This window comes from Lepisosteus platostomus, chromosome 3 (assembly GCF_059453375.1).
Source record: "Lepisosteus platostomus isolate fLepPlt1 chromosome 3, fLepPlt1.hap1, whole genome shotgun sequence".
NCBI classification, from domain to species: domain Eukaryota; kingdom Metazoa; phylum Chordata; class Actinopteri; order Semionotiformes; family Lepisosteidae; genus Lepisosteus; species Lepisosteus platostomus.
This window is the reverse complement of record NC_142613.1, coordinates 19,766,609-19,780,652: the sequence shown is the minus strand read 5'-3', so window position 1 is coordinate 19,780,652 and position 14,044 is coordinate 19,766,609. Positions and strand designations below refer to the sequence as shown.

At 35.6% G+C, this 14,044-nt stretch overlaps 1 protein-coding gene across 8 annotated transcripts in view; it reads left to right on the top strand.

Moving 5' to 3' along the window:
- The window catches only part of wdr26a (WD repeat domain 26a), a 52,580-nt gene that overhangs the window by 21,299 nt on the left and 17,237 nt on the right, over positions 1 to 14,044 (top strand). For all 8 annotated transcript variants that reach the window (XM_088624858.1, XM_088624851.1, XM_088624856.1 and 5 more), the window contains exons 6-11: positions 4,920 to 5,076; positions 6,601 to 6,739; positions 7,712 to 7,852; positions 8,378 to 8,497; positions 9,159 to 9,304; positions 12,532 to 12,610. In XM_088624858.1, coding sequence (XP_088480984.1) covers positions 4,920 to 5,076; positions 6,601 to 6,739; positions 7,712 to 7,852; positions 8,378 to 8,497; positions 9,159 to 9,304; positions 12,532 to 12,610 — 782 coding nt within the window. The remainder of the gene's footprint in view (positions 1 to 4,919; positions 5,077 to 6,600; positions 6,740 to 7,711; positions 7,853 to 8,377; positions 8,498 to 9,158; positions 9,305 to 12,531; positions 12,611 to 14,044) is intronic.

Below are 14,044 nucleotides of genomic sequence, written 5' to 3'. Positions count from 1 at the left end.
ACTGATATTTATAATAAAAAAATTAAACATTTAACTTTGCGTGTGTGTACGCCATAACCTAACTAAAACCATGAGTTCACAAATTACATATAGCTGGCTTCCAGCTTATCTGAAAAGAAAGAGATTTATGAAAAATCCAGGTCCCAAATAAATTTAAGTCAGTGGTCTCAAGCTTGACATGGTCAGGAATTACAGGAATGCATTTTCAACTGTAAACTAGAAGTCCAGAATATAAATTGCCCCAGAAATGGAGAGTGAATTTCCTTGAAGATAAGTTTTAATTCTAAACATTGTAACCTAGTCTTTGCTAAGTTGCTTAATTGGTTAGTGTTTATGATTTATATAATAATGGAAGAAAAAACTAAAAACTACATAAATCCTAAACAGGATTCTCTTCATTTATGATAAAAGCTTCCTGAATGTTATTCCTTGAATGCTAATCGCATACTTTACTTATGACTTTACATAAAAAACAAAAAATAATTACATAATTCAGATTTGATTAATCTTTTTTAAGCATATTTGTAAACATTAAGCGGTAGCTACTTATGGCCCTTAGAATGTCCTTAAATAACTTCTTCTACTTAATACATCTTCGTTTATTTTTTCTATAGTCATTGTGATCCATTAATGATTATTTCATTTTGTTTCAGAGTAGTCTTCATTATATTTCAGAATATACTCATGTGGGCTAATCACTGCTTCAAACAGAATAGGACCCTATTACCATCAAATTCTGTAAAATTTACTTAAGAAATGGTTTCTGGATCTGACCTATTGATAATTTGACCGATTTGCAAACCAGTATGGTTAAAAATATCCGTATTTTAATGCCCAGGGTAAAATTGGTTCTAAGTTAATTGTATGTATTTTAGACAAAATCACTGAGATTTGTAGTTGCTGTAGCAGAAACTGCTCTTTGTTGTCTGGCAGTATTGGCCCTTGGTTCCATTTGTGTAAGGAAAAAAAGCATATTTTTCAACAACATTGCTTAAAATTTTTTTGGTTAAGTACAAATATAGCATGAGAAAGCACTGATATAATTTGTACACACTCTTTTCTGTAAATTTCATTTTATGTAAGAAGCACAGTACTGCTACAGTTAATGGAAATTTAAGAACTGGAGAAAAATTCCCTTGTATTAGATAAATTACACTGGATTATGAAAAATTAAAAATAATGCATTGACAAATTTGCTGTCTTATTATCTTACAAGTGTGTTCCTTTTAAAAATTGCAGGATATGCAAAATAGATACCAAACCGGATGCATTTGTTCATTTTGAAATGCTTTTTAATGTAGTTACAACACCTATTTTTTGTTTCTTTATGCTTTTTTTTGTCAATTTGATTTGCACAGTTAAACATTTATAGAAATTGTGATTAATCTTACTATTACTGGTTACTTGCTGAGATTATAGTGTCTGGAATGCCTGAAGGCTAGTTGTTCAGCTAAGGATAGAGCTCCCTATAGCCACATGGTCAAAATAAAATAATTCTACCACTAACGCATAAATACAGTAAAGCATATTTGAACAGATTGGTTTATGCTTTAGGATGAAATAATATGGGTTTTGTCACTCTGAAATCAAAAAGAATATGCTTATTTTATAGATATAGAAAGTTTTATAGTATAGAAAGTTGTTTACTGAATTTAAATCAGTAGAGGGCATAAAAAGTGAAACTTCAATGTAAAATCACTTAATAGGGTATTTGGCTACTATGTGCTGCCAGGATGGCCTGTATGTGCCATGGGATAGAGTTAAACTGTGTTATTCTGCAATTCGAATATGGCTCCATTCATCAACACACCTGTTTGATGGAGGTGAAAAAAGGTATATCAGGTGACTTTCCAGAATATCCTATAGATGCTCTATTGCATTCTTATTTGGTGACTGTGAAGGCCATGTCATATGGATAATGTCAGTGTTAAGATTCAAACCATTGGACTCTTTGGATGAGATCCCTTAATATGATCACTCAGTACCATTAAGTAGCGATTAGCATTGACCTTGCCTTCTCAGGGAATGACAGCACCCAAACAATGCAAGGAAAATGTACCCCTCAATGCTATAGAGCTTCCAGTACCCTTCACTTATTAAACCGAGCACTAAGGGCTGTTGAGTTCTTTAGGTTGGTGCTACATCTGCGTTCTTCTGTTGAGAACATAGTGAAGGATGATTCATACTTCACTTTTCTCCAATGTTCAGTATTCCATTTTCTGTGCTCTTTCTGGACTCCCAAATGTGTATTGGAAAGTGTGGTAAGCTGTCTGTGCATTGTAACCTGATTTGAGCTCACCTCTTTGTGGAGTTCTTGGTAGATCATTTTCGATTAAACTGGCTGCTTGTGCCCCGGGTTGAAATTTGCAGTCAATTGATCTTTAGGCCCTTGCCTATTTTGCTTTGTAATTCAAATTAATGCACGTGTATCCCAATCCTGGATTATGTGCTTCCAGCCACTCTTGCCCCTTTGCTGCTGCTGCTGCTGTGTTTCTCCTTAAGTTCTGTGCTGACATCCCCTGACACCATTGCTCAGGAAAGATCAACATCTTGGACCCCTAGAGGTTCTGTCAAATTTGCCAAAATCGCCCCTTTTTCAAAGTCACTAAACATCTCTATTTGCAATTCTGCTAGCCATAATTAGAGGCAGCCAGCCCTGTCCCACATTTTTAAACATGACCCCCAGTAGGCTGGGATGTTTACTTAATGTTTGAACCCCACTTTTGTGGTAAGCCCCTTAAATCCACTTTAATATACTTTGTGTCCCTATTTGACCAGGTTTTCAAATTTAAAGTGTTATAGTATTGGGCACTTGAGTGAAAGACATAAGAGGATCTACTTTATGAATTTAAATTACTATAACTTAAGAGAAGGTATAAGTGAAATATAAGAAAGGGCTATTGAGCTGTGAGCTCTAGTTATATGATTAGTATCTGCTTAAAGATTCTTGACTGTATAAAGAGTTTGCATTTTCCTTTTGGATCAGAGCAAACGTAGAAATTACAAGGAAAATATATTTAAAAAGATAAATTCATTAAGCTCTTGGAAGGCTAAGTGCTTGTTTAAAGATTCTTCTCTTAAGCCTCCAATTTAAGCCAGCAGGATAATGTCATAATTAGCCATGGTAGTCTAAAAAAGAGTGTTCTGTGCTGTAGAAATGAAAATGTATAGTTGCTTTGCTATCTAGCAGAAAAATCAGTAGCTACAATGTTTAGTTTTTAAGAGGAAAGTATGTATGGAAAAAAATATTTTAGAACCAAGGCTAGTAAAAAAAATCATTTTAGGAGAATATTGTAAGTCAGCAGTATTGAGTCTCATCAGTGGTGCTTAATAGCTTTGAAATGACACGAAATTTCAGCAAGACAAGCCACATTCTGTATATAATGCACGCTCTCTCTGGGTTACACAAAACTCAACTTGCACAAATTCAACTTTATGTAACAACCTGAATTCTGTAATAAACGTTTCTAGTTAAGGAGAGTTGGCCTTACATGTGTGAAACGCAAGTGTTGTGGCAGGTTTCTCCTATGAATGAGTTGTGTGGAGTGAGTAATGTGCTCTTCACCACAGGTTTGTTTTGCACTTCTGCCTCACTTTGCTTTCACACGTTTTAACATCTGCATATTATTTTGGGTTTTTTCATTAAAGATTTTCAATAACCCAGATTGCAGTCATGTCAGGGAAGTACCTTAGTATGTACTTAGTATGTATTTTATTTTAAATTAAAGTCATTCTGGTTTAGTTATCATACTTTAGATTTTTAATATTATGGTGTATCTGGCATTAAATTATACTAGTTATGAAAACATTTTGAAACTACAACTATATATATGAACTTTTCTTTCTCTACCTCAGGGACTGGTAGCTGCTGCTACATTCTGTCTTTTGTTCTCTTCCCTCTCTATGATTAGTGCACACACCTGTTAACCATTAAGGAATAATAAACACTGGTTAGCCTGCAATCTTGCTCTGTTTTCCCTTCTTCCTTACTGGAATAGCAGCTGGGTCAAATAAAGTAGGATTGCTGCAATATCGGGAATAGTAATTCTCTATATGTATGCATGCAGTGGCTAAGTATTGCTTCCAAACAGAATCCTAGCATGACCTGGGGAGTAGATATATAATATTTTTGGATATATGCAATAAATCATTATGCCAATGACTACATTTTACATCTGCAATAAGTATAGCAAAAAATCGTTCCTTTCTAAATCTTGAATTATTTATAATATTGCTATAATAAAATAATTGGTGTCTGTATGTGTCTTTTCAATTATTGATTTTTCGGCCAAAGCGATAGCTTTATTTCAACACTTGGTGAAGGTCAGGTAGAATAATCTGTAAAATGCCTAGCTTAGTTATGCATCAGTTTTGTTCAACTGGAACTTAAACTGTACACAACTGTTTGTGTGCTCTTTGAAATTTCTGAATACAGTTACTGGTATTTTTTCCCCAATATTGAGGAGAATCATATTGCAAATCTTTTTTTCCCCTCAATCTCAAAACATAACTGTTTAGATATTAGCACTGCTGAAAAAATATTAGCACTATTTTTTTTCTTCAGATAAGAATAAAATCTACCAGTGGGCCATAGTCACTAACCTATATGTCCTTTTTCTGTCATTCCAAATGCTGATGACAAACAGCAGTTGGTAACATTTGATTTCCATTTTAAGTCTATAGTTTTGTTCAAGTGCTACACTACTATTGATGTGTTTGGCATTGTGTCAGCATCAGTGATTATGCAAGCTTATATCCCAACACCGTAGGCCGATGCTTTCTGGAGGTTTACGAAGTTGTCAGTCGTTTCTAAGACTTTTCAGAGCCATTTGTAATTGTTTTGACAGCCATTATATTTATGAACACGGAGGTTTCTTTTACTTTAGCCTTTTTTCATTCTTTATTTTTTCTCCTTGTAGCATACCTGCCTCCGTCAGTGATGCTGCCCCCTCGCCGTTTACAGACACTGCTGCGGCAGGCAGTGGAGCTGCAGCGGGACCGGTGCCTCTACCACAATACCAAACTGGACGGGAGCCTAGACTCCGTCTCCCTACTAATAGATCATGTCTGCAGCAGGTGGGTGGACAATCATTGTGCCCCAGCAGAAGCATGAAGAACAGTGTTCATTGGTTTCAGAAACAAGAGAAAGATGCTGTTCTAATTATCTCTTGGAGACTGCAGATCGTTGTCCTGTTTATTTCTGTTTACCAGGACAGACGTGCATGATGTAATGTGTAAAACCTTGCCTGTTTCATTTCATGTTTTTGTGAGCTACTTCTTATAAGTGAAGGAACATGTTTTAGTATTTAAAATTCACAGGCTACACTAGTAACTTAACTAATTTAAAAAATGTATATATTACCTTGGTTTCTGGAAGCACTAAAAGATCTGATTTTTATTATAATTCCCATTGGGGAGGAGGGGGCGGGGGGGGTCACCTTTTCTGAGTAAATAGTGCCTGACAGTCTCTAAGAATGTCATAATTTCCCATTGTAAATCATCAAAACTACATTTTTTAAATTAATTATACATAAAGAAAAAAATAACACATCGTTGCCTTCAACAACAATTATATAACCCATTTTGAAATACAAATATCAAATGTGTTGAAATATATTTTAGGGGACATCATTATATATTTCAGAATTATATAAAAAAGATTAACATTATAGAAGAATGTCCAATCACAGCCTTCGGCATTTCACGACACACCTAGTAACCCACTGTAATGGGGAGGTGTTCTGTCCAGCATTGACTGCTTTTTCTCTTATTCCCTAGGTTTCCGAGATTAGATTCTTGCCTCTCTGAAACCCTAATTAGAATGGTTATTTTCTTACCTACTGAGCTACTTGTTCACTCTAGCATAGTACCCAAGTATACGAATAAAGCCAAGAATGTAGTCAGTTTTATTCTAAGAATATGTGGTGGTTGGTTCATTTTGTAGTTTTTCCTTGTGCACTTAGATGTTAATACCATCATATTAAGTAATACTTTGTGAAGTCAAGCCAAGTTCCTCCAACATTATAGACCGTATCTCAGTATCTGTGTAAACGGCAAGGGGTAGATTGAATTAATGTTTGTATTTTGTTTTGCGGCATTATGAAAATTGGATCCAGAGTTTCTTGATTACAAATCTTTACAGTCCATGAATGTATAAAAGCTTCTAAACGGATACTTCACACCCAAAAATGGTAAAATCATGGTAGTATTTACACCCCTGGGTTAATATTTCTAATTGTTGTCATATACCTACTAGCAACAATAATACATCTTCAATTTAATTTCTTTCTTTTATATCAAACATAAAATTTTGTGCTAAAATTTTAGAAAAATGTTATTTTTAAAAGATGAAGAGGCTGTTCAGATTAAAGACAGTTACTTCAAAGATAAACGTAGTCATGCTAAGTACTATTACAATATGGCATTGTGTATGTACATTTGAAGTTTTGCTTAGCGATGCCTGGCACTTAAATACCAAAAGAGCTGCTCGAGACCAGCGTGAATGTTCATTTATGATAAGTCACTGGAATAAATCATTGTGTATTGTGAATGATTAAGCAACTGTTTAGGTTTTCTGATCGAAAATTCTTTTTTTTCCAGGAAACAGTTCCCTTGTTACACCCAGCAAATCTTAACAGAACACTGTAATGAAGTGTGGTTCTGCAAATTTTCAAACGATGGCACTAAACTAGCAACAGGATCAAAAGATACCACTGTTATTATATGGCAGGTTGACACAGTAAGTCAAATCAAACTGTATTCCTATACAAAACAAGGAGTTATGACTTTGAGGTTCAGTCACCAGTTTGACACAGTGTAATAGGCACTAGTTGCGTACAAACAAATTATACAATTTAAATAATATTAGTTCAATTTTCCATGAACAGCCTGATTCACAAAACACATTATCTTATCAAACTAGTATCTGCATTTGGAGTGTGTTCCAGAGCTCAAAGCACCACATGCTCCTAAACGACATTGTACTCAAAAATAGAATTTAAAAGGGAAATTGACTATTTTGATAAAATAATCCTCCACAGTTGAGCCACAAAGGAGACAGGCTTCAACCCCTGTACAAACATGCATACAAATAGAAATGACAGACTGCCTGTTGGATCTAAAAAGGAAATTAAAAATTTTCGCTGGCAACAAAAAATGCAGCTGCTTTGCCTAGATTTATTCTGAGTACCTTCAGAGCTAAATAACTGTTACGCTTCATTTTCTCATTAAAGTAATGATGATTGTGATGCTTAAAGTCCTCTCGCACCAATAGATCTTCCTGTTATTTTTTGCTTTTTTATCTCTTTCATTATTAGAATAATATATTTAAAATATATTTTATAAATATATTTTTCATTTTATATATTAATATAAAATACATAAAATAATTTTCAGACATGATTAGGGTTAGCATTATTTGGAGCAGTGTTGCAATGCATTAGATAATTTTTATCTATAAAGCACCTTTCCAAACCCAAGGATTCTGTACATAGTGATAAAAGAGTGAAAGACACGAAAATACATTAAAAAAAGATAAAGAAAAAAATAAATATACAGAATAAATTGTAAGTCTCCTTATTCCATTGCCACATTTTGTTTATAATACTAGTCCACTATTTATAAATGTGTCTATTTGCATGGCATTTTTAATCAATCCTTGGTTAAATGCTAATAGAAACAAGCATTATTAACAAGTAGATTTTTTTTACAGGATACTCATCAGCTAAAGCTATTAAAGACCTTAGAAGGGCATGCATATGGTGTTTCTTACTTGGCCTGGAGTCCTGATGATAATTACCTTATAGCATGCGGTCCTGATGACTGTTCTGAACTGTGGCTTTGGAATGTACAGGTACGTCGTCTAAACTGTGAAAATATTGTACAGTTAATTCTAGGGATTGTGATCAAGATGATAGGTTTATACCGACCAGAACCAATACCAATCTGAAAAAGTCAAAGCCTGAGTTGGGGACTATAGGCTTGTACATGTTCCCTGAAACAGCTGGACAGTCATCTGTAAATAGCAGAGGACTTTCTGCGAGAGATGCAAAAACTAATAGCGCAGGACAAGCAGGGAAGCCTTTAAGCAATCTTGAAATAGTCAAATGATCATTGTATGTCTGTTATACAGAATCATCTGTTCCCTAATAGTGCCTGGCGCAGATGGTGGTTGTAGATATTTAAGGGAACTGTGGACAAGAAGAATATTTAGGGTTAGGTGGTCGATAGTATGATATGGAACAGGTAAAGGTTTATTCCGTGCTGAAAGGAAAAGGAAGGACACAACATTTCAGCTGTGGAGCCTTCTTTGGGTGTGAAAACTGTTTGAACCTTATATGTAATAGTTCAGGAAACTGTGATTTTCTTTTCTCCTTAGTCCGGGGAACTGCGGACAAAAATGAGTCAGTCACATGAGGACAGCTTAACAAGTGTGGCATGGAACCCCGATGGAAAGCGTTTTGTCACAGGAGGACAGAGAGGGCAGTTTTATCAGTGTGTAAGTACTAGGGTTCTTTTAGTTTTTTGCTGTAGTATCTTAAGACTTTTGCTTCCCTGAAGGGGAAGTAACCAGCTCGTGTAGGAAGACAACCAGGTCATAATGTTTTCATTTCTTGAGAACATTTGTTCTGGGTTTCAGTTATAAGTAAGGCTTACTTGTTTTATGATGAAAATAATTATCCCCTTAGAATTCTTCATCTGGGCTCTGTCTTTATGAGAACCTGTAGCCACCGCTTGTAGAGTAAATAAGTAATAAGCAAACATAACTGGATTTGTTGACTAATTGCCACAGCTGAAACTAATATTAAAATAGTAAATGTGTACATTTACCATAATTGTTTAATTTTTCAAATTAAAAGTCATTGACTTAGAATGTCAATGCTTATTGAAGTATTTAAAGTCAGGAGAAATACAAATTAAATTGCTAAAAAGCCTTGAATTTAAATACATTTCTCAAAGGAGAATATTTGTTTAAAAGCTGTTTAACTGTACCAATTCTATGGGTAAGTCTTATTTCTTAAATATTTTGTTCCTGGTTTAGCGCTATGGCTTAGAATGGACATGAGCAAAATACCTGTTCTTAAAAGCCTTCAGTCTTAAGAGCAGAAAAGTTGGTTAATTGTAGAGTGAAGTATTGTTTCCTGTGCTCTACGATGCAGGATTTAGATGGTAACCTACTGGACTCCTGGGAGGGTGTAAGAGTGCAGTGTCTCTGGTGCTTGAGTGATGGGAAGACTGTCCTGGCTTCAGACACACACCAGCGGATACGGGGTTACAATTTTGAGGACCTTACTGATAGGAACATGTAAGCCCACTTGATATGTTTCTATGATTTGAAAGAAGCTAATCTTTTCAGTCTTGGAAGCAGTCATTTGTCTTTATTTCTATGTAAATAACCTACTGATGTTAAGATTTTTTGTTGCATAAAGTACTGTTGCAGTATGTTTATACACTACATAGCTAATGTCCTGTAGTTTTGAACATTTTGAAGATCCAAATAGAAGTGCAAAAGTCTGGAAAAGATCATAAATCACAGTTGAGTTATTTCAACCCAAAGAAAACTCTTTTGCAAAAGTGGTAATTTATGATGACAGGAAGATAAACTGTAGCTGAAAATTATTTATAAACATAGCAGAGTAAGCCTTAAATTTAAATTGCTCATGAATCAAATAAAGTAAAACAAGTCCTTTATGCCTGTGAAGCCTTGCAAAACTTCACCACCTATCAAGTCAAATTTTGATGAATGTGATAATATATCTGTTTTTTTCAAATGAACTTTTTTGTTCAGAACTATACTAATCAAACCAAAGCATAAATGTTCTACTCTATTCTGTAAAAGGTCAGTACTTAATGGAAGTACCTTTGGCAGCAATTACAGCAATGTACCTTTTGAAATGGTGTCTACCTACTTTGCACAGTGAGATGGTATATTCTTTGCCATTTCTTCTTGACATAATTTCTGCAGTACTGACGAGGTTGTTGGGGATATCTGAAATATTCAAGTTTCACCTTACATTTTCAAATGGATCATGTCAGCACTTTGAGAGGGCCACTCAAGGATATTCATTTGTCATTGAGTGTCAGTGAGGCTATGGGTCTTTGTCCTGCTGAAATGTGAAGCTGACTCCAGCAGCCTTTTCTCTAGGACTCATCTGTATTTTGGATGATCCATTTTCCTACGACAAACACAAAAGAACCTGCAACATATATGCTGTATCATTTTCATTCTTTAGCAAAAATTTCATACAAGTTTTAAGATGATTCTCTTTCAATAACGGCTTATTTCCTGCCACTCGCCCACACAAGCCGTCTTTGAATTAGGATTGGGATATTGTTGATATATGAATCGTATTCCTTCTCAAACTTGAAGGTAATGGTTGTAGTGGCAACTTTAGTTATCTTCTTTCCCTGCTGTTCACATTAAAAGGGCAATATTATCTGGTTAGGTTTATTAGTATGCCCCACTCTAATGAAACGAGCAATAAAACTGTCACTTTGCAAAGCCTAGAATAGAAAATATTCTATTATGCAAAGTCATTTACAGCCTGTTGGTTCCCACACTGCTGACACAGAACCTGGAGTGCTTTTTAATTGTAACAAAAACAAGACCACCTTGAGAATCAGGCACTGGGTAGTGGGTACCTGGGTAAGGAGAGGCTCTCTCAAGTGATTTGTCTCACGATCCTGTTATGCCAGTTGTTATATCCTGTTGCGGTTAACAGAACTTCAACTCGTTTTCATCCCGCTATGATCTTTCACCTAAGACACTGTCTGCCAGACTGAATCGCAAATAAGAGAACTCGCATGTTAAATTGGCAGATGTGCAGCTTTACTGTATTTTATTTTTCATAATCAAATTAGATCATTCAGTCAGCTGAGGTTTTACATCTTTATAGAGATACAGTACTGGTATAGGCATGAGTAGATAATTGATTAACATATATAGCATTGAATTGAGAACCACAAACATAAATCCTACAAGCTCAGAAATGTTTTTTTTCTTAGGTAATGCTGGTTTTCTTAACATTTTAAAATGAACATCCAGAATTGTCTCATTTAAACCATTTAGCACATAGTGTGAAACTATTGAACACAAAGTACAGCCAAATTATTGTTTGTAGTGAGTCTGTATGCCTGTTATATATTATTCAATTAAATTACATACCAAAGTAGATACGACAATGAAAATATTCTAGGCTTTTGATGTGCAGAATCCAAACCTATTTTTATTTCCTTTTCAGTCATGAACTAACTAAAGTGTGCTAGGTACAGTTGGGTGTGAGCAGGCAGTTATTGCAGCTAGAGGCCACTTTCTTGGTATCGCTGTTAACCACAGTGTAGTTGAAGATAAAGAACAAAGCCAATTACTTAAGACACAAAACTAACCCCACCCTTCACCTACACAGCTCAATAATTAAAAATACGCAATAGAAACATACAATGAAATGAGTTAAATAAATCACAAAGACGATTCCACACTAAAAGCTATAATATGACATTTTAAATACAGAGATATGTTTTCTATACATTTGTATTAATCCTTCATAAAGTGGACAATTATATCAATTTCTTTGATATTTCATTGTTGATTCCACAAATGGCTAATAATTGCTTTAGTGTTAGAAATAAAGACAAGTCAATGTATAAATAAGTTTCATCATTCACTTTAGCATTTCCTAAATATAGTGATGGAGAGAAAAATGCAACATTTTCTGGAATGAGAACCATAGTTATAGCTTATGTACTTTTACAAAAAGTTGTCAATTTGTCCTTTGACCAGCAATACAGCTGTGAGGCATTGCAACTTGCCAATCACACTAAAGCTCGTTAGGTGGACCTTTACCCAACAAGGTCCGGGTGGAACAATGCGTGATCAGGTTACCTTTACGAAGGCCTTAATTCAAAGCTTGCCAGACAATATGGAGTAAGCCACTCCACTGTGTCCCAGCTGCAGAGAAGGTTTCATGCAGACCAGCAGGAAAGGTGTCCAAGATCTGGTCTCCCTCAAGTGCCAACACCAGTGCAGGACCAACATATCAGACTGGTCCTTCTGAGAGATCGTGTCAGATCTGCCAACCGTACTGCTACTGAAATTGCCAGCAGACACAATGCCTGCATCAGTGACAGGACAGTGAGGCTCCATGCTGCTGGCCTTAGAGCCAGGCGACCTGTCAGAGGCCCTCTGCTCACACCTCCTAGACATCACACCCGACTGGCTTGGGCCAGACAGAGGCTGTGATGGAATCGTCAGTAGTTGCATCAGGTCCTCTTCACAGATGAATCACTCTTCAGCCTGTTCCACGCAGATGGGAGGGCTAGAATGTGGAGGACGTGTTGCATTTCTTTTTTCCATCAGTATATTTCCACTGTAAGTAGGGAACCTTCATGAAGAGGTCTCATGTAAACAAAGGTTCATATTTTGAAAAACTGCCAGATAGTTGCCAGAAAAAGTTGCCAGATAATGACTATTGCTATTTGAATATGCCATTTGCAATATACCATGTTTAACACTTGTGAAACTGTTTCTTTCAGAGTGCAGGAGGATCATCCGATAATGTCTTTCACTGTTTCAAAGAATGGAAGATTAGCTTTGTTAAATGTAGCAACTCAGGTAAGATGTTATAAGAGGGGATAAAATGTTCAAAATGTTGGTCTGATTTGTCAGAACTTAATTAAATTTAGCAACATATCCCAGTCTGCTAATGATAAATTGGTGTTTCTCAACAGAACTGTTTATGGGATAAATGCTTTTGTCTTGTATATGAAGTGTGTAATTTTAAAGGTTTGGAAGTATATATACTTGGTAGGTGATTCTAGATCTTTTAAATAGATATGAGGTGTGGTTTTAAATGTCTCACTTTAGTCTGTTTAACCTTTGCTTACTCTGACCATTTGTACTTCCATCACTTCATGTATTTTTGAAAAACAACTTGCCTTGTTAGGTCTCCAGTGAACTGACTGAACAGTTTTTCTTGTGCATTTTAGATACAGTATGTGTCTGGTCTCAGTTTGATGGGCCCTTCTAATTGATTGGATGTGGTCCTTTAACAGGTAGTTATAGCAACAAAATGAAAGGTTTCTAAACGCCTTCTCTCTGCCTTAACTAAGGCACAGCATTAAGAGATTGGACTAGAAAGACGATACTTGACTTCCCTTTAATGGAGATACTGGAGAGAATAGAAGAGCAGGTTCTGGTGAGCTGTCACTTGCACATAGTGTTGAGTTGATTGTTGGGTTTACAAGGCATTTTCTGAAAGTACAACAAATAGGAGAGTAACTGATGTAGTTGCCCTTGCCTGATGCAAGCTCTTACAAGGTCCTAGGTCCAAGTTACTGTCTACTTACATTATTGGCTACTAAGTCTTTTCAGTCTTATGTTGGCATGAGGCAGGCCCTCATCATGGATTACTGGCGATTTTGGTGAAATCGGGATGAGGACATTCAGGCGTGGTACTGGGCAGCGAATGTACTGAAGTCTGAAGTTCGTGTTTTAGTTTAGCAGTGGTATTCATCTACTGCAGAAGAGGGAGCCAGACTGATGAAAGTATACTTAGCTGCCAGTATACATTGTTGCAAGGAGCAAGCCTGGTAGAGTTTATAGAACTTGGTACCAGTCTGTTCTGTGCCTGTAGACAGCTGCAGTTTTTTAAATGTATTTTAGTGAAAAAAACTTCACTTGCTGTGAATTGACCTTTTGACTTAGATTTTTTTTAATTCAATATGATTTGAAGATTTTCTATCCCCAGACTTATTTTAAAACTGACCAGCATTATAGCTGATATACTCTTGAATGCGCCTTATTTCAGACCTGAAGACATAGAGACGCATAGTAATGAAAATCTTTGTTGAGTTATTTTATAAATGCTCTACAAATAACAGATAACATAGGTTATCAGATTCTTGAATCGGTTTGTTAACGTATAAATGGTAATGATATGAAAGTAGCCATACATTGTGTTGCGTACATGGTACATCTGACTGAGTAAAATCAAAAGTGTTTCATTACATCTGGTATTACAAAAGATATACTCAAGTTATTCTAGGA